Genomic DNA, 20,623 nt, shown 5'->3' with positions numbered 1-20,623 from the left:
TTATAAAGTCCTGTTTCTGCTGGTTGAGGAAAGAGAGGAAATAACCGACATACATTGTGTGTGTGTGTGTGTGGGGGGGGGGGTGGGGAGAGGGAGAGGTGGGCTGTACTAAAAAGGATTTCTGGTTTTAAAAAAATCCACGCTTTACTGAACACCCGTTTCCTTGGTAAAGCCCCAGCAGAAAAACAATGTTAAGGTGAGGAGGAATTCATTCTCAAACTCTCAGGATTGGAACACCCCGAATCTGCTGTTTAACTCGGAACCACAGTTTCAAGAACACTAATCATTCTGTCATTGAAATGAAGTGCAGTGCTTTGCAAGGATTTCCAATGAAGATCTCAGTGTTTGAAACGCTATTCTGAAATGAATGAACCAATATTCCACCAGACCTCTCAGAAATAGGCTCTTCAAGAGGATAATCAAAAAGGGTTGACTGGACATTTTAGTGTACTGTGACCTCGCTCAATATGATTGGCATTTACCTTTGGTGAATAATAGTCCGGATACAATTAACCATGTTGTTGGAAGTCACGGGTAATGGTCACCAGGCAATGATCAGCCACGGACTGCGATGCACTTCGTGTCTTGTTTTGTCTATATTTATATGCATTGGTCATTCTTTTAGGGCCACGTTCTCCTCGTTTCCGTCCACGCGATGGAAGCGAACCTTCAGCCCATCGACAGGGTGCACGACCGGGACAGTCTGCATCTTGGGGTAAGTGGCGCTGGCCAGTTCCCAGCGAGCTGCTCTGGTGAGTTCAATGGCCAGGGTTTTGAGGATTACTTGCGCCAGCTCTTTGCCAATGCAGCTCCGGACTCCTCCTCCGAAAGGTAAATAATTAAAGCGGCCCGCTTTGCTCTCGTCCCGCTCTGGCCCAAAGCGGTCAGGGTCGAAAGTGTCCGGGTTCAGGTACACGGCGGCTCTCTCCTGTGTGTCACGGATGCTGTAGATAATATTCCAACCTTTGGGAATCTGACACCCCTGGCAATCAGACAAAAACTTGACTGTAACTAACGACTGAGTTCTGTCATTTTAAAATTTTAATAAACATAAGATAAAAATAAATGAAATGTACATCCAACTAAATGTTACATGAAGTGACTTCTTCCTTCATTTGCAAATAATATTTCATGAATATTTTCGCAACATTTCGTTCCAGCTACTCGATAACAGCTCTTGTAAACAACACAATATATTGAGGGCACAAAAATAGAAAATGCTGGAAAATCTCAGCAGGTCTGACAGTACCTGTGGAGAGATAATAGAGCTAACATTTCGAGTCAGGATAAATCTTCGCATTCGGCTCTGAAGAAGTGTTATCCATCCAGAAACATTGGCTCCACTCTCTCTCCACAGATGCTGTCAGACCTGCTGAGATTTTCCAGCATTTTCTGTTTTTGTTTCAGATTCCCGCATCCGCAGTAATTTGCTTTTATCTCAATATATTGAGGAATTCAGTCAACCACCTACAGACAGTCGCTTCCCTGTGTGGAGAGATATTTTACAGGACCTGCAGCAGAACAGAGAAGTATTTGGGAAACGGGGAGAAGGCAACAGTTCAAGCGAAGTTTAGTTCCTTGTAACTTGACCAAAAAGTTTGTCCATCCTAACCTTAAATGGGCAACGGGCTCCCATTTTCTCACTCCCCATCCTTGAGGTAAAGTGTAGGACTCCTGTTACTCAGGCTGGAGTAAGCCTTACTTAAGCTAGTGCTGCCAAATAAACCTGTTGGACTTTAACCTGGTGTTGTGAGACTTCTTACTATACTCAGGCTGAAAGCAGCCGATTCAGATCAGAATGGGAAAGAACCCGGAGCATTGTGCCTGGTTTATTGTTGCCGGGGAGAGGGTATTAACTATGAGTTGTTGAAGGAAACTGCATTAAATAAAGCGGTGGGTGCGCTCTGTGTAACTTTCTAACTGATTTTAAATATTGTAGTTGTCATCAGATGAAGATAGTGGACACAGATGACTCAATATACAGATACCAATCGATGCACTCGCTCCCAAACTGCTTATTTCAGCCGACGGATGGCCAGCTATGCTAGAGGGAACGGGAAGATCCCTGGCCGCGTAACTAACGGCTCAGCTGGACTCGGAAGGAAGTGTTTGTTTTCCCAGCCAGATGTTGGACACATGTGCAAACCGTCCAGAGTCACCAAGCTGTACTGGGAAATCAATGCCAGGAGGCTCTGGTGGGCTGCATTCACTCTTCCCACATTGGGCTTAGCCAACTGGAAATAATTATGAACGGAGTGTGGCAGAAGCCAGGCCCAGGGGCTATCCCCAGGCACAGCGACTCCTCCCCATCCCCCAGACCCAGGGACCATCTCTCCCCGCCCCCCCCCCCCCACCCACCCCAGGCCCAGGGGCGCCATCCAGGTCCAGGGACCATCTCCCCCCGCCCAGGCACAGGGACTCCTTCACACCTCCCAGACCCAGGGACCCCACCCCCAGGGGCCATTCCGAGCTCAGGGATCCCCCCTCCTCAGGTCCAGGGACTCCCTCCCCCAGGCCTAGAGATCTTCCAGGGAATCTTCCCCCCTCGCCACTTCCCCCCCCCCCCCCCCCCCCCCACTCCTCCACCCCCCAGGCCCAGAGATCCTCTAGGGATTCCCATCCCCAGGCACAGGGATTCCACCCAGGCCCAGTGACCCCCCTCCCCCCGTCCAGGGCCCCTCTAGGCCCAGGGACCACCTCCAGGCTCAGGGACCCCCACCCACCCAAAGAAACTAATGCATGTACAAGAATCAAGGCTCGAGTTTAAGATGTGGAGTTTTACCAGCTCAGTTTCCCTGTTTAATCAGTTAGGGCCATTTCACTCATTAGCTCAACCTGCAGTGTTCACAGACATGACTGGAGCGAATCCCACAGAACATGTCCCGGCTCCTTTAAGGAGTTTGGGAGTTTTCATAAAAACAGAAAATGCTGGAAAATCTCTGTCGATCGGGTAGTGTCTGCGGAGAGAGAGAGACAGAGAGAGAAACAAAGTTCAGGGATCACAGACCGATGACCTTCCATCAGTAGTCCCTGCATTTTGCTTTTGTTCCGAGGAGTTGGACTTGTTCAGATGCCATTAACACCGCGGAATACTGCGAGATACCTGGCTCAATGCCAGATTGCGGAGTCCAATACAGAGGATCAACTCCCATTTTAATCCGCATTACCATCCTGCTGGATTAGTGGTGATCCAGTCATCCCACCCCCATTCCCTGGATAATCCTTGGGGAATGGTGTGTGTTGGTGAGTGTATTTAAATAGCCAATCAATGTTCTGATTCAATTTGCGGCAGGGCAATTTTGGCTTCAATTAGGATCTGGGGTCAAATCATTGGGAGTTATTTCCACAGGGAACCCTGTGTTTGCTTCCCTGTACTGCTCTGACGATGGTTTTCCATATTTACCATTATAAAGTGTCTAAGAGTTTGCTTGTGTGTTCTTATTTAGTTTGTTTTACCTTCATTCGGCTCAACAAACTGCGTGTGGTTTCTGTTAAATTGTGGCCCCCAATCTACCTTGACTCCCACCCCACCCCCACCCCACCCCAGTTCACAATAAACTAGAGGCGACCCTGCTCCTGGGTTGGTTTTGGTTAAGCGGCGACCTGTATAATAACGGAATAGGCTAGATTCTACCGAAATTAAAATATTCAGCCTCAATACTTGGAATTGAAATGATACAATGCGCACATTCGGCCTGGACAGCGATACTGCGCCACTTGCAAAGGAACGTTACATTGAATGAATTGAAATTTAATTGGCAATGGAATCAGACGGAAGGTGAGAATTGGTGTTAGAACAAAGAGCAAAGAAAAGTGCAGCAAAGGAACAGGCCCTTCGGTCCTCCAAGCCCGTGCAGATCATGATGCCCCAACTAAATTTTTAAAAGGCTTCTGCCCTTACACTGACCATATTTTTTTATTCATTCGTGGGACATGGGCGTCGTTGGCTGGGCCAGCATTTATTGCCCATCCCTAGTTGCCCTTGGAGGGCAGTTGAGAGTCAACCACATTGCTGTGGTTCTGGAGTCACATGTAGGCCAGACCAGGTAAGGACAGCAGATTTCCATTCCTAAAGGACATTAGTGAACCAGATTGGATTTTCCGACAATCAACAATGGTTTCATGGTCATCAGTAGATTCTTAATTCCAGAATTTTATAATTGAATTCAAATTCCACCATCTGCTGTGGCGGGATTCGAACCCAGGTCGCCAGAACATTAGCTGAGTTTCTGGATTAAGAGGCCATCAGCTCTCCAGTATTCCCCATTCATTTCCCCAATTCCCTCCCTATTCATATAATAAGAACATAAGGACTAGGAGCAGGAGTAGGCCATCTGGCCCCTCGACCCTGCTCCGCCATTCAATAAGATCATGGCTGATCTTTTAGTGGACTCAGCTTCACTTACCCGCCTGCTCATCATAACCCTTAATTCCTTTACTGTTCAAAAATTTATCTATCCTTGCCTTAAAAACATTCAATGCGGTGGCCTCAACAGCTTCACTGTGCAGGGAATTCCACAGGTTCACAACCCTTTGTGTGAAGAAGTTCCTCCTCAACTCAGTCCTAAATCTGCTTCCCCTTATTTTGAGGCTATGCCCCCTAGTTCTAGTTTCACCCGCCAGTGGAAACAACTTCCTGTTTCTATCTTATCTATTCCCTTCATAATCTTATATGTTTCTCGAAGATCTCCCCTTATTCTTCTGAATTCCAATGAGTATAGACCCAGTCTACTCAGTCTCTCCTCATAAGCCAACCCTCTCCGGAATCAATCTAGTGAATCTCCTCTGCATCCCCTCCAGTACCAGTATATCCTTTCTCAAGTAAGGAGACCAAAACTGTACACAGTACTCCAGGTGTGGCATCACCAGCACCTTATACAGCTGCAACATAACCTCGCTGTTTTTAAACTCCATCCCTCTAGCAATGAAGGACAAAATTCCATTTGCCTTCTTAATTACCTGCTGCAAACCAACTCCTTGAGATTCCTGCACAAGGACATCCAGGTCCCTCTGCACAGCAGCATACTGCAATGTTTTACCATTCAAATAATAGTCCTTTTTGCTCTTATTCGATTCAAAATGGATGAAAATGGATATACACTGTTAGTATTAATTTGCCAATATTTGTGATCTAAAAACAGATTCAAGTAGGGGAATTTCTAAAGGAGATAGGATAAATATTGGAAAATGCAACATTTTTAAGGGCTAATTGGAGAGTTCTTCAAATAAAAAAATGCCCGGCATAGACCGATGGACCGAGTGTCCGTTTGGTTAATTCTACTCTCCCTGGCTGGGTGGAAACGCTCCTTCGCCGGCGTCAAGTGTTACTTACATTCAGCTCAAATGTCTGGAGCGCCGTCCTGTAGCCTCCAGACACTGGGGGCAGTAACCTCAGCACTTCCTTGACCACACAGTCGAGATAGCGCAGGCGGCTGAGTGTGTCCAGACTCAGGCTGTATTGGCACTCACAATCCTGGGACATCTGAGGCGCCTCACTGTGTAATACTGCGGCTCCGGGGAACTCACAGTCTGCAGTGACTGGGGACTGAGAGGATTCTTCAGTCTGGACACTACCCTCTTGGCCGATGCGGGATTGCTGGCACTCTTTATCCCGATAATCTGCGGAGGGGGTGGACTGAAGCCAGCCGTTGTCCCGGGTTAACTTCTCTTGGGTGGAAGAGTGCTGGCCTCGGGTTACTGTTCCGTGCTGACCCTCCTTGTTATCGGTGTGACTATCCTGGCGGGGAGCAGGTTTATCCCGGGTCGCGGTGGGGTGATGGCATTGACAGTTGTGAATCAACCCGTGCTGTTCCAGCTCCTGTCTCACTTTCTCCAGGGCCTGGGAGTGCTGGAGGAGCAGGAGGACCAGAGAGGTGCTGGCACTTGCCGTGGTAGAGAAAGCGGCGAAGATCAATTCAACCGCAGCTTCCTGCAATATAAAGAGAGGTGTCGAGATCAGTGGCAGAGTGCTGGGAGGAGGAGAGTTTATTTCTACCGCAAAAAGCTGATCAAAGCCTAAAACAATTAAAAGAGCCGTGGGCACAGTTTATCTCTGAACGTTTCCCCCAAACAGCCAAAACCTTAAAACACACAAAGAAATCAATCCAAAGCGAATGGAGATTCAAAAAGTTCACTTAATCCCCTCAGAGTGTAATCTGAATATATTAAACTCAAATACTGAAACATCTCCCCATTAAGTAGTGTAGTTCATGATCATTCCTCGGCTAACTGTTCATTCCAACAGAAAGACTGACCAGCTTAAAGACTCGCTTGTTTACTGTCGGGCCAGTAGAAGGCAAAAGAGAAACTGCTGGAAAATCTCAGCAGGTCTGGCAGCATCTGGAAGGAGGGAAAAGAGCTGATGCTTCGCGTCCAGATGACCCATTGTCAAAGCTCAAAGGCAGGTGGAGTTCCATACACGGTCATTTAGCTGTGCATAGACCACACTAATGTTTAAAGTTTATTTATTAGTGTCACAATAGGCTTACATTAACACTGCAATGAAGTTACTGTGAATTCCCCTAGTCGCCACACTCTGGCACCTGTTCGGGTACACTGAGGGAGACCGTTTTTCAGACTGTGGGAGGAAACCGGAGCACCCAGTGGAAACCCACGCAGACATGGGGAGAACGTGCAGACTCTGCACGGTAACCCAAGCTGGGAATTGAACCCTGCTGTGAGGCAGCAGCGCTGACCACTGTGCCACCGTGCTACTCCAAGAGATCAATAATGTTTCGAGATCCCATAATGTCCATGAGATCTCAAGCACTAAGAGGGTTTATATCATCAGCAGCTGAATGGCCACACTGTGGATCACCTGAGATTTTGTTTAAAGTTCAGATATAAAATAGAAAGTGTGTTTGGTTTTTATGACCATAACCGCTGGTGCAAACCCTCTTTGTCAAGTTGATAATGTTCCTTTTGCTTCTGCAAGTTCCCCTTGTGTCACAGCCAACAAAAATTCCACAACCAGTTTACTAATCTGGTCATTATGACCATTGCTGTTTGTGGGAGTTGGCTGTGCATAAATTGGCTACCGCATTTCCTGCATTACAATGGCGACTACAGTTCAATGGTTGTAAATACACTGGGGTGTCCTGTATAAGTATGCTGCCTTTTTCTATAGACCAGTGCAGCCTAACTCCTCCCTCCATACCTAATGGATCATGTAATGAGTGTAATTGATTAATTCAACCACTGACCACTGGTGGAAATCTTTCCTCTCTGTTTTATTCGCCTTACTGTGACCAGAATTTCTCTGAAGGAGTGACAGGTTTCTGCATCCTCCTCCTCCCCACATCCAACTCAGGTCTTATGGCTCAGTCTCCATCCGCAACTTATTCTTTCTCAGATCTCAAAGTCATAAAACTCTTAGCTTCCTTCATTCTCTCTTTCCTGAAACAACTTGCAGACTTTTAAACCCAATGTTGTTGTCTTCTTAGCCAAATCATTACTTGCTGATTTCTATTCCATTTGGCTTCCATTCTCGGTCTTTGTTTTATCTAAATGTTAGTTCATTTGCCTCCTATCTCATGTATTCCTTTTCCACAACATGTTAATTAAAGTCTAATGTTTCTTATGTGCAGATTTTATCAAGATGGCATCAAGTGTGCTGGGATTTTTCATGTTTCTTGTGTTCTGTGATGTTGCAGAGAACTGTCCTGAAATCCAGTCCCGTGATACGTTATAATCGATGAAGTAATTTCCTACAGCGGCCACTGTTTTCATATGAGGAAACCCACACACCGCACACAGATAATGACCAGATCATTTGTATTTGTAATGTTAGGGATAAATATTTGCCAGGACACCAGGCACAACTCCCCTGATCTGCTTTGAAATAATGCCAGAAGATTTTCTACAGTTGATGGGGGCTCAGTTCTGAGTCTCCCATCTGAAAAATAACACTGCCAACACTCACTCATGTGTCAGTTATACTCAATTCGACTACAGTTCAAAAACACTTGGCTTGCTTGTAAATACTTTGGGGCATCCTGTATAAATATACTGCCTTTTCCTATAGACCAGTCCAGCCTAACTCCTCCCTCCATACCTAATGGATTGTACTCAATTTCTGGAGTGTAACCATCTGACTCAGAGGCAAGAACACTACCCAAACAAGCCATAGCTGCTGATACAGTGTGGGGATGAAAGAGTGTCATATAAAAGCATTTATTCAACACCACATTTCCATCTATTTGGAGTTAAATCTTAACATTAATTCTTAATAGAGATGATGCACACCAAGTGTAAGGCACCATGATAATTTGTTCAAATAGTAATTCTTTTTAGTTTGAATTTCAATAAGAATGTATCTACTGATAGCCTTATCCATGTCTATTACACTGAAGGCTGCAGAGCAGTGGAAAGTGGTGAAGTTTGTTTATATCACTTTTGTCTCACTTCAAAATCTTTGTATGATTTATATTTTTTTAAAATACCATTTAATTCATAATTCATCAGGGTCAATATTTTAGAAGTTATTTAATATAATGCTGTCTTTTCCAACTTGCCAGATAAATTATCTTTTGTGTACTACTTGTACTCAAACATTACCAGAAACTCATGCTTGGTTAAAGTAATGGTGACTACATGTAATGTGTCATAAAAATAAATCTTTATGTTGTTCCTGAACCAACCCATTTGGATAAAATGCTAAACACATTAGAAGTTTAATTTACATATTCAAACTGATATCCTGAATAGGTTACACATCCTGTTCCAGTGATCTTAACTAAGCCACTCCAGTTGTTGTCGAGGCTTATCTCAGTTGAGATGGCAATAAAGTGCTTAAATTGGCCTCAGGTCTGCTAGTTTATGAAAGGGGGAAGAAAGCAGCAATGTCTCCCACTCTTAATTTAAGTCCGGCTACCCCCATAGGAAATTTGTATCAAATTTGAATGGAAAAAAGACTTGGCATAACTGTGATGCCCTCTATGTTGCATAGCCTGTCAATGTTCACTGAATTGGGCATGTGGATAATGTATATACATAATATATGTGTATGTATGCAGTGTAGCAGAAAGTTGTTAAAATGTGGAGAGTAACCAGGCAGGTGCACAATAAAGCATAACTGAAAGAATCCTTGAAGCTCTCTGGTGCAGGTATCTGTCCTCACTTTGCAGAGGTCCTCAAATTAATCCTAAATCCCTACCATCATTGAGAGGTGAAACAAGAAAGGAAGAAAGTTAAATTTTCACAACCTGAAGATGTTCCAATGTACTTCCCAGCCATTGAATACCATTAGAAGCAGAGCCACTATTGTAATGCAGGGAAAGTTGGTAGTCAATTGAAGTATGGCATGGTCATACAGTGACCAGGGAATCTGTGGTTGGGGAATAAATGAACTTCTCCGCCCTTCTTCAAATAGTGCTAGCAGATCGTTTAAGAGGCAGCTCATTCACATCAATCAGGGAGTTCGAGTTGTTGTGGCAACATGTTGTAGAGTGGAGGTATGGATAGTGATGGTCAAGGCTCCAACTTTCGTTCTGTCACATGGCTGATCAGGAATCTCTCCTCTTGCCATAAGCCTTTGGTGTGTTTGGAAGGATCTGCAGATTGACACACTCAACCTGTTTGGCTGTGTCTGAACACACATTCCATGGCCATCAAGTCCTGGGATGGGTCTCAAACCCGGAGCTACTGGCTCAGCCGTGGATACACTACCATTAAACTTCCCACTGTTTATATTGGAAGGCAGTTTTATTGACAAGAAGAAAAAAATATAACAGCAGAACAGAGAAACCTCACTGTCACAACCCTGAAATGCTTCTCTTCTCCTGCCATTATTCTGTTCACCAAATATTTTCCATTCCACCATTTTCTCTATCAGTTTTCTCCTTTCCTGGCTCGAAGATTCTTTCCTGTTGCACAATCCATGGGGATCAATCAACTTCTTTTAACTTCTTCAAGTGTCTTGTTTGAGCTTGCATGGTCAACTACAACAGGCTACCCAACAGGGATGGGCACCACACCTAAGCCGCTTCCTATTTCGACCAATGACTATATAAAACATTTACAGCAGGGTCATTTGACAGCTAAAGAAAGAGCAGGATCTCTGCTTAGTTTTCACCTCTCTAACCAAAGGTCTTAAGGCTTGGTTACACAAGGTGGAGATTGATCCTGGAACCTCTCTGGATGGCTCAGTGAATCATTGGTGGGAGAGTGAAACATATGTCTTAATCAAAACGAATTCCAAGTTGTACCGAAATAGTGGAATATAATCTCCATGCAATCCAAAATAAATTCATAAGAAGCATCGATGGTCAAAAAGTACACAAAAGAAATGAAAGAAATTAGAAGGACAGAAGATGGAGAAAAGTTAGATGTACAAATAATCAAGTTTTCTTTGAGAGGAAAAATGTAATGACATTTCTGCTGCTTGATATATTTCAAGGTCAATGGGATATTAACTAGCTCAGATATCCTGCCATTAGCCTTAACATTAGATCTATTTTTTTTCTGAAATGATTTAACCAATCAGACCCAACTTCTATGGTTTCAGTATAAGCTTTGGTTTCATTAAACTGAAACAGACACTGCTTAGCAATACAGGAAAGCATGGGACAATAATACACCATTCCACCCATTGAGATCATAGATTACAAAGACCATATACAGTCTAACCTATCATGCTCTTTACTCCATCTATTCAATAAATCTCCATGAACCCAAAGTTAATGAAATAAATCCCTAGACTATTCATCCATAAATAGAAATAAAATACTCTACCCCATCAAGCTGCCTTCCACAAGCAGTGCTTCCTTCTTTTCTCTTGCCTGGAAATAATACCATTAAAGTGTTTATCATCTAATTGTGTCTCTCTCTTGATGAAATCCACTCCTGATATTCATCCAAACCCTTTTTGAAGTCATTCAGTGCACAACTACAACTCTTTAGATGGAAAATCACTGATCTGTAGGAAGAGGCTTTTCTTCTCATCTCCATTTTTATTAGTGGTGGGCCTCAAGTTCTCCAAGATACCAATGTGAACAGTATCAAAATGCCATGTTATTTGGGCTGGATAGTGAAAATCCTGTAATGCAGCCGCATTAATTCAGGACCGTCCCTCATTCCAATGGTATAAATTGCTGATCTAACTGAAGTGCACAAAGGTTGGCCAGGATCAGAGATTCCTCTCGAATCATCAGGCAATATAAAAGATTTATGTGGAACAAATACAATCAATTCAAAGATGTAGAATCGATAGCAACTTGGCCATTATCTAATTAACAATTAGAACCAACCTCTCAATATCTTCTATTACTCCTCCTATTTCAATTTACTGTCCCAATATCTACTTTATCCAAAATGGAGACATCCATTACTTATCTTTGTGTTTGTGAGAGAGTAGGAGTACAATGCTCTCATTTTAATCCATTTAGAGGTAAAGAAACATGTAAAATCTATTTGGTTTAGTTGATGCTTTTTGAATATTTCCTCAGAGGAGAAGGTCAGAAGGAATATAAAAGCTGATCTATGAAACTGTCAATGTTGTAAAAACAGGTTCACTTTTGTCTTTGAGGGAAAGAAGTCTGCCATTCTTAGCTGGTCTGACTATATGTGACTCCAATCCTACCCTTAACACTGAAGTGCTCTCTAAAGCGTCCTAGCATGCACCTCCTGTGTATTAAAGCTACAAACCACAGTGGGTCAAGGAGAAGGCCCACCATCAACTTTCATTGGGTAATTAGAAATGGACACTAAACATCAGACTTGCCACCAGGTCTCATCGCAAGAATATATATTTTTAAATTGCATGTAATTCTCATGTAAGTGTAGCCATTGATTTTGCAATTGATTGAGATATGAAACTACTTCTTCCCAGAACCTGATCTTGTTAAATGAATATTTCCTTAATAAGTAAAGTGGACCAGGTTTGATCTGAGGTTTTCATAAATTCCTAACAAATTTATGCTATGTTCAGCAGTCATCTCAAAAGAGTCCAGATGGGCCAAAACTAAGGACATTGGAATATCTGGATAACCAAGGAAAAGGCTCATCATTTCCACACTCTGCCTCACAATTGGCCTCAGCCAAATGCAATCCATTTTGCACTGTGGAAATAAGCTGTCGTTTGAGCCAATTGCAAAAAGAAGATAAGAATTTTGGAATCCTCAAGTTTCCAGACCCCTTGCAGGACTGGTGAAAGAAGAAAGCAGAATGGAAGTGATTTTATTCACCAATCATTGATTGCATTAAAATGAATTTTATATCCAGATCAAGTGTCATTATCACTTGTACCACCTTAGGGATGGTGAACAATGGTGTAGTACTGTAAAGGCATTTGGTATAATCATTCCATCAGCGTCAGGGTTGAGTTATATTTCCACTGCAAGAGCTTCTAACACCAGATCAAAGAGCAGTGGAGACAGAGAGCACCAACTTTTACTTATGCGGAGAGTCTGTATTTTTGGTTTATGCTATTGTTCTTGCTGTTGACTTTAGGAAAATAATTAACTTAATACTATTAGCATCTAAGATTGCTGATTACAGAATTACTTTGAGCCCAGCAGCAACTTATTTGCAGTCACTGGCTTTGAATTCAATTCTGACAGCCAGGAATGATCTCTGTGTAGGCATGTTTACAGCATCTAAACAGTTTTATAAGTGTGCAGAAGGAGGATTCACTATATCAAAGTATTACAAAAATAAAAACAGTTTAAATTATAAAGCCTGGCAGGTCCCAGGGATCCTGCAAATGCAATGCAAAATGCAATTTCTCAAGATTCTGGAGTTGGTGGCATAGTGGTTAGCACTGCTGCCTCACAGCACCAGGGACCTGGGTTTGATTCCTGGCTCGGATTATTGTCTGTGTGGAGTTTGCACATTCTCCCTGTGCCTGGGTGGGTTTCCTCCAGGTGCTCCGGTTTCCTCCCACAGTCCAAAAGACGTGCTGGCTAGGTGTACTGGCCATTCTAAATTCTCCCTCAGTGTACCCGAACAGGCACCAGAGTGTGGCAACTAGGGGGTTTTAACAGTACTTCATTGCAGTGTTAATGTAAGCCTACTTGCGACACTAATAAATAAACTTAAAATTGTTATGTCTAAAGAAAGGGGTGTGGCAGCTTCCCCGAGGATGCAGTACTCCAATGAGGAGTCTGCTAGGATTCATGCAGCAGCAGTAGTATAACTGCACTCAAAGGCAAAACATTTTTTACATTGGCTGGCTCCTGGCTTTCTGATACTAACAATCAATCTTCTCAATATCAGTCTGCAGTCCCAATGTACAGACATGTACAGATCTCTCAATAATTAAAAATTGATATGTTTTAAATACGGTGACTCCTTGGGTTTTCAAATTAAGGTCAGACATGTTTTAAAAAGAGCCATGTTCTAATCTGACCATCTTGCAAACCCAGGGTTGGACAATGCACTGGAACTTTTTGCACTTGTTAAACTCAGCAATGTGAGATTGCCCCACCATAGAATTTCACGTCAATTCACCCAGACCACAGTCCTGACCAACACTGTAAATTTAACATAAAAAAAATAGAAATCCCTTCAAACCGACACTAACTTTCCTTAGATTCAGTGAAATCAAAATAATTGTACAGTAGGAAAATAAATTGTTTGCTGGTTAATTCAAATCTCTCTCTCTGAACTAATGCCAAGAAACATCTCCAGTAATGACAAATATCAGCAACAATAATGTTGAATCAGTGCCAAGGATCACTGAATGACGTCGTATCGACCATTAGTGGCACGTCTCGTTACTTGCACTAAGTGGAACCTCTTTTGATTTGGGCCCTTCCTTTCAAACTAAAATGCAGCTGAAGGTGGGGGTGGGTTGAATTTGAAAAACAAACTTCTCCCAGGATAGAAAAGATACTAAGATGCAGCATGATATCACAGACATAATTTAGAATACTACATTTTTGCATTTTCCACACTGTGAAGCCTTATTTAGAAAATAAACTAAAGTCATCTTAAGACTTGGTGTCAATAAAAAAAAGTTGGAACAATGTTCGAGAACATTTTGCCATTTCTCTCACAATCGAGCAAGTCATGTCAACCCCTAGACTCTGTTACCTCTCCATAATAAATTGCTAGGCATCTCTTTCTCTATCATTATCTGTGTCTGTTTTAAACTACCAAAAACACAGGGATATTATCTTCTTCCAATCTATATATTATTTTTCTATTCAGAGGAAATGTTTATTAATGACTGATTAGTGAAGTGAATCTGCATTCCTCTCTCCATTGTTGTTTTAGTTTCTGAGAAGGCCAGAAGATAAGATACAGCTGCAGAATTAGGCCATTCGGCCCATCGAATCTGCTCCGCCATTCGATCATGGCTGACCGTAATGTACACTTCAGATAAATTCCAATGAAACCATCATTACTGATGAGCTTGAAACAAAGATTGTGTTCGCACTACCGTTTTACCGTGGCTTTCCTTTCCCTTTTGCACTAATACTAAAGATCCAGCATGGGTCCAGATTCAGGAACCATCCTGAGTCCAGAGGACAGCAGCATGGGGCAGGGGCAATCTCAGCCCCATGCAGTTGACTGTTGCAGTATTTCAATCCAATGACATACCCAACCCACTTTACATTGAGGAGAATTCATTTGGTAAATGCTTGAAAGACTCTGCAGTATCTGTAAACAGAGAAAAAGAGCGAACCTTTCAGTTTGATGCCCTTTCATCCCAGGTGCAATCTGACCTCCTGAATATTTCCAGCATTTTCTGTTTTTATCGTCGATTTCCAGCACCTTCGGCATTCATTGCTAAATGAATTCTCCTCAATGTAAAGTGTGCTGGGTATGACACTGGACTAAAACAGCCAACTGCAAGGGGCTCAGATTGCCCCTGCCCCATGCTGCTGTCCTCTGGAGTCAGGGTGGTTTCCGAATCTGGATCCATGCTGGATCTTTAGTATTAGTGCAAAAGGGAAAGGGAAGCCATGGTAAAACAGTAGTGCAAAAGCAATCTTTGTTTCAAGCTCATCAGTAGTGATGGTTTCATTGGAATTTATCTGAAGTGTACATTACGGACAGCCATGATCGAATGGCGGAGCAGGTTCGATGGGCCAAATGGCCTAATTCTGCAGCTGTATCTTATCTTCTGGCCTTCTCAGAAACTAAAGCAACAATGGAGAGAGGAAAGCAGATTCACTTCACTAATCAGTCATTAATAAACATTTCCTCTGAATAGAAAAATAATATATAGATTGGAAGAAGATAATATCCCTGTATTGTTGGTAGCTTAAAAGTAACAGACTTAACAGACACAGATAATGATAGAGAATAGAATAGAATAGAATAGAATAGAAACCCTACAGTGCAGAAGGAGGCCATTCGGCCCATCGAGTCTGCACCGACCACAATCCCACCCAGGCCCTACCCCAAAAAGAAAGAGATGCCTAGCAATTTATTATGGAGAGGTAACAGAGTCTAGGGGTTGGTATGGCTTGCTAGATTGTGAGAGAAATGGTGAAATGTTCTCGAACATTGTTTGAACTGTTTTCTTATTGATACTAAGTGGTGTTTACATATTACCATCTGCACTAGCTTTCCTGTGTGACAAAGGGGAGATGTGCCTATGTGTGTGAGTCACTGATGAACATGGTCCTCTCCTGGGCAGATGGAGCTTCAGGAGTTAATATAAAGAAGTCACGAACAAACAGTGTATCTGGTGGTCTGACATTTCCACTCTGCTTGCAACTGCTTTGAAGATCTCCAGGCTATTAGACTAAAGGGCTGGGTGATGATAACTCACACACAAACATGCACAAAAACGGTTCTGCCTTCTGGAGCAACTGTCCACAGCTTTAGTTTAATTGCCAGGAGGTATAGACAAGTGGAGAATGTTTTCGGATACTCAATACTTTCATTTTTTAAATAACTCGCCTGATTTACCGTTGGGAAATCCGGACCGCAGAAGAGCACGCTCACAGCCACCGTGTACTCCAAGCATCTAGTGGGGCTCGGGGAGGGGGTGAGAGTGGGGTGGGGGGGGGGGGGGGAGGGGGGGAGAGTGGGGGGTGGGGCTGGGGGAGGGGGTGAGAGTGGGGGGGAGGGGATGGGTGAGTTGGGGGGGAGGATTGATAGTAGGTGAGGATGCGGGTGAGTAGGTGGGAGGGGAGTGTGGGTGGGGGAGGGGATAGGGGTGAGTGCCTGGGGGAGGGAAGAGTGGGTTGGGTGGGGGAGGGGATGGGTAAGTGGTTGGGGGAGGGGAGAATGGGTGGGGGGGTGGAGGGTAAGTGGGTGGGGGAGGGAAGGGGAATGGGAGAGTGGGCGGTGAGTGGGTTGGGTGGAGGAGGGGATGGGAGAGTGGCTGGGGGGAGGGTGAGTGGGTGGGGGGAGGGGAGTGGACGGGGGAGGCTGAGTGGGGAGGTGAGTGGGTTGGGTGGGGGAGGGGGATGGGTATGTGGATGGGGAGTGGGGGGAGGGTGAGTGGATGGTGGGGGCGGAGATGGAGGTTTAGCTGTTGGTGCCGGCAGTTCGGAATCTGTCTGAGATGGGCTGTTCACTCTCCGCTTCACTGGGACCCCGCTGTCCCCCGAGACAGTTACCGGTAGGTGCAGAAAATACACAAGGGCATTATTACTGCACACTTTGGTTAAACCATTGGTCTTGGTGTTGTTCCCCACAGTCTGAGTTTGTGGATGAATCAGATGTTTGGGCAAAGGTTTCTATATTCATTCATTCTGGGAGCAAGGGGAGGAATTAACAACAACGCAAATAAAGATTGTGGAAGTGGAGAGATTGGGAGGAGGGTGGGAGATGAAAGGATGAACGCATTTCCCAGCGGCGGGATTCCATTACCTTCAACTCCTGCAGGCTGAGTTCCTTCCCGTTCTCCCTGGCGCTATTCAACATCAAATCTAAAGCATCGGGGGAGCTTTCAGCGCCGCTGCTCTGCAGTTTCTCTGTGATCGCTTTGTCCAGGTACTCGTGCAGGACGTTACGTGCTTTGATGCCCTGTTTTTAAAATTAAAAAGGGACAATTATTCTGCAACCAAATGCTCTCAGACTGAGTTGACTTTATATTTAAAACCAATACCGATCTTGCTGCTGATAACTGGATTGAATGCAGCACTCAGTCTCTAAGTTAAGAGAGGCCTGGCCATTAGATAACTCGGGGGTGAATCTGATACTTTCCCCATTGAATAAAAGAATGGGAATTCTGTACACCACTTGGGTGGGATTTTTTTTACTTTTGAAAAGCCAGTCATGTAATATATAGCTGTGTGTTCACACACACACAGAGAAATATAAAGCTTCCGGGGAAAACTTACATTCAAAAATTCGAGTTTAGGTTTTGAAACGTTTCTACATTACAAAAACAGGAGAGAAAATGTTGGCATCTTTCTAATCATCGACGATGCTTTGCTTATAAACTGATGTGGAGATGCCTGCGTTGGGGTGGGCACAGTAAGAATTACTGTGGTAAGACTTAACCAGACTGTTGACGTTGTGAGATTTCTTACTTATAAATTGAAGCAGTCAAACTCTCCTCCCAGTGTAGCTCTTCACCCCTTGAGATAAACAGGGCTCTGAAGGGTTTCAGTCTACTGTACTGGAGGTGGAATGAATAAGGTCTACGGGAGAGAGGGTTTATTGTGTTGGCGGGCGAGCTTGCTAGACTGAAACACACTACTGAACGATCCAATTCTCCAACCCCTTCCTACATGTGTATGTCTGAGATACTTACAGCAGGAATCACAACAAGAGCAGGGTATTTGGGTTGGGCTGGGGTAGGGGTTTACCTTTCGCAGGCCGCTGAACGGGAGATCCACAGGCAGCGAGAAGATGTTGTCCATGAGCTGCTCGAAGGTGCCGGACAGGCGGTCGAGCTGCTGATCCGCCGCCGGGAGACCCAGCAGGATCCGCACGGCGATGCAGAAAGTCAGAGCCTTGGTGGCGGGGTAGACGGCGACTGGAGCCCGCTCCCGGCACCAGTCCCGCACCCGGCTGCGGATCAGCCGCTGGATGCCAGGAATGTAGGTGTCCAGAGCGGCGTGGCTGAACACCCGAGCCAGCATCTAGAGAGACAATTGGAGAAAGTGAGAGATAAAAAGAGAGAGAGAGATAAAGAGAGAGGGAGGGATAAAGAGGGAAGGAGAGATAAAGAGTGAGGGTGAGAGTGAGATAAAGAGAGAGTGAGAAAGGTAAAGAGTGAGGGTGAGATAAAGAGAGAGTGAGACATAAAGAGATAGGGAGAGAGTGAGTGCGAGATAAAGAGAAAGAGAGTGAATGAGTGAGTGAACGAGACAGATAAATAGAGATAGTGAGGGATAGAGAGGGAGAGAGTAAGTGAGATAGATAGAGGGAGATAGATAGAGGGGGATAGATAGAGGGAGATAGATAAATAGAGAGAGAGAGCGAGATAGATAAAAGAGAAATAGAGAGAGAGCGATAGAAAGACAGAGACCGCACACTGACCTTTCCTGATACTGAATCCTGCTCAAATTTAACATGTTCAAATGCTTCATGATCCCAAATACAGAGCCAGTGACAGAAGCAGCAACAGACCCAGCATTGAATTGGATTCTGTTAACTCCGGAATCTGTCCAGAAGTTTCTGGGGCAATGCGGGCACTGTCAGCAGAGATTCCCCCTTGCAGGGGGGTAATGAGTGGATGTGTCCTTACCCTCCTCCTGTGGCGGTGCAGCTCTCCGATCGAGTTGGCCAGTGTGTTGAATCCCAGCAGGACCCTGGTGCTGTGAGGCCACTGGGCGCTCACCAGCCTGTGCTCCCCCAGCAGAATCTTCCTGATATTCTCGGCGCCTGTCACTCGGATTACCGGCCTGCCCAGCAGGTGAGTTTTGAAGACGTTTCCATATTTCTCTCTCCTGGAAGCGTGGAAAGTGGAGCCCTGCCGAGAGAAAGAGCGAGTGACTGCCCTGGAACAAACTCTGTGTCCAGCCTGGGAGGGATAGGCAAAAACAGAGCTTCTGGCAACCCCGGGTACTGACAGGAATGAAACACAGTCTGATTTAACCCCCTCCCTCCCCATATCCTGATGGCTAGGGGTTTGACTTGAATCTTCTTCACCCTGTTTATTGGAAGTGTCTGTGAGAAACCCCCTCCCCGGCGGGGAATCAGGTCCACACTGTGCTACCTGGGGTGGCTTTCCTTCTCATTGTCAATCCCAAAACTTCCCCCCCCCCCAATCCCCACCAAATCCCCACCCGTCCCGGGGGCGGGGGGGGGGGGGGGTTCCTGCTCTCCCAGTCTTTCCACAAATGGGGAGTTTTCTGTGGGAACACGACCAGAGTTTCAGCTCTAGTTCAAAAACAGAAAAATGCTGGAAAATCTCAGCAGGTCTGACAGCATCTGACGAAGGATCAGACTCGAAACGTTGGCTCTATTCTCTCTCCACAGATGCTGTCAGACCTGCTGAGATTTTCCAGCATTTTTCTGTTTTTGTTTGAGATTCCAGCAGCCGCAATATTTTGCCTTTATTTCAGTGCTAGTTGCCGCTCCCCGAATCTTGGCGTGATTACCCTGCAGACAGCAATTTCCTTAGGACAATAAAAAGCAGGGATTGTAATGTGATAACACAGCCCGGATCTTCAGCCCGTTTATGGGGACATTTCCCTTTCTTGAACCGGGCCGTGGGACACAGTGTAACAAAAAGACTTCAGCTCGGGCACTCCTGAAACACTTGAGGAGCCGGGACGGATTTCAAGCCAACGCTGGTGTGAGGGCGCCGGGGAGAGCCAGGGCTCCTGACACTTCACACGGGAGGGGAAGCAATCCTGCCAAGACCTGCCCAAGGCACATCTGTGCTCTCCGACTTTATTGGGAGAAGGGAGGATTCCCCCACCTGCCGAGGGAGATATCAATCAAAGAACCCAATAAAGGAACAAACTGCCTTAGAGGGGGCCTGGTTCTATCAGAATGGAAGCGTTGGGAAAGAACAATTATTTATTTGGCCACATTGGCAGCGAGGAAGACACTTTGACACAGCCAGGACAGGGGAAATGGTTCTTAAGCGACACACACAAATGTGAAACTTGCAGCATTAGCTCTCTCTGTCTCTTGCCCTCTTTTTGTTGTTACCTGGACCATCCAGTGTAGGGTCTCTCCGAGTAACGGCCAGCCCATCGAGCCCCCCGGCAGCGGCAGCTTGTTGCCCCTGTCCCGAGTCACGTTCCAGCCCAGGGTCCACAGTTGTCGGGATACGGCGAGCAGGAGCAGCGCCGACAGGAGCGAGGTGAGAGCAGTGGCCAGAACCGACAGGTAGTGAACTCCCACCGGGAACATGGCCAGCAACCGCGGGAGCTGCTTCAATCCAGAGGGGGGGTAGAATTCCCGAGCTCCGCGGGGAACTGGCTCGCAGGAAAAGTAACTGGTGTTTTTGTTTTAACCAGCTCCCTCTCTCTCTTTAACAACGAAATGACCCAAAATACCTCCGCTGGAGTGTTCTGGTGAATCTCCGCTCGGGTCCTGCGCAAAGAAAAAAGATTAATTTGTTAAAAAAAACAGGAACCATTTAAATCTTAATGTATTAACTGCAACCGGGAAGGGTTGCAGTCATTATTAATCAACATTCATTCAGTAAATTGAAATTTAAAATCTCTTTGAGCGTTTTAAAAGTCTACAATCGTGGTTGTGGATTATTTAAGGAATAACTGAGTGAAATTTTACCGCGAGCGTGGACACTTTGGTA

The 20,623-nt window shown here is 44.9% G+C and overlaps 1 protein-coding gene across 1 annotated transcript; it reads right to left on the bottom strand.

Annotated features, from left to right (window-relative positions):
• Nucleotides 1–613: 613 nt before the first annotated feature.
• Nucleotides 614–20,217, bottom strand: LOC144500238 (cytochrome P450 26C1-like). Its single transcript, XM_078222915.1, has 6 exons — nucleotides 20,014–20,217; nucleotides 17,715–17,990; nucleotides 16,771–16,926; nucleotides 5,792–5,929; nucleotides 5,333–5,479; nucleotides 614–982 (listed from the first exon to the last, which is right to left on the bottom strand). Exons 1-6 carry the CDS (start codon nucleotides 20,215–20,217, stop codon nucleotides 614–616), a joined length of 1,290 nt encoding a protein of 429 aa, XP_078079041.1.
• Nucleotides 20,218–20,623: the final 406 nt, after the last annotated feature.

The sequence above is a fragment of the Mustelus asterias genome, chromosome 11 (assembly GCF_964213995.1).
Source record: "Mustelus asterias chromosome 11, sMusAst1.hap1.1, whole genome shotgun sequence".
In the NCBI taxonomy this organism is placed as follows: Eukaryota; Metazoa; Chordata; class Chondrichthyes; order Carcharhiniformes; family Triakidae; genus Mustelus; species Mustelus asterias.
Note: the sequence above shows the minus strand (reverse complement) of the source record. Positions and strands in the feature narration are given on the sequence as shown.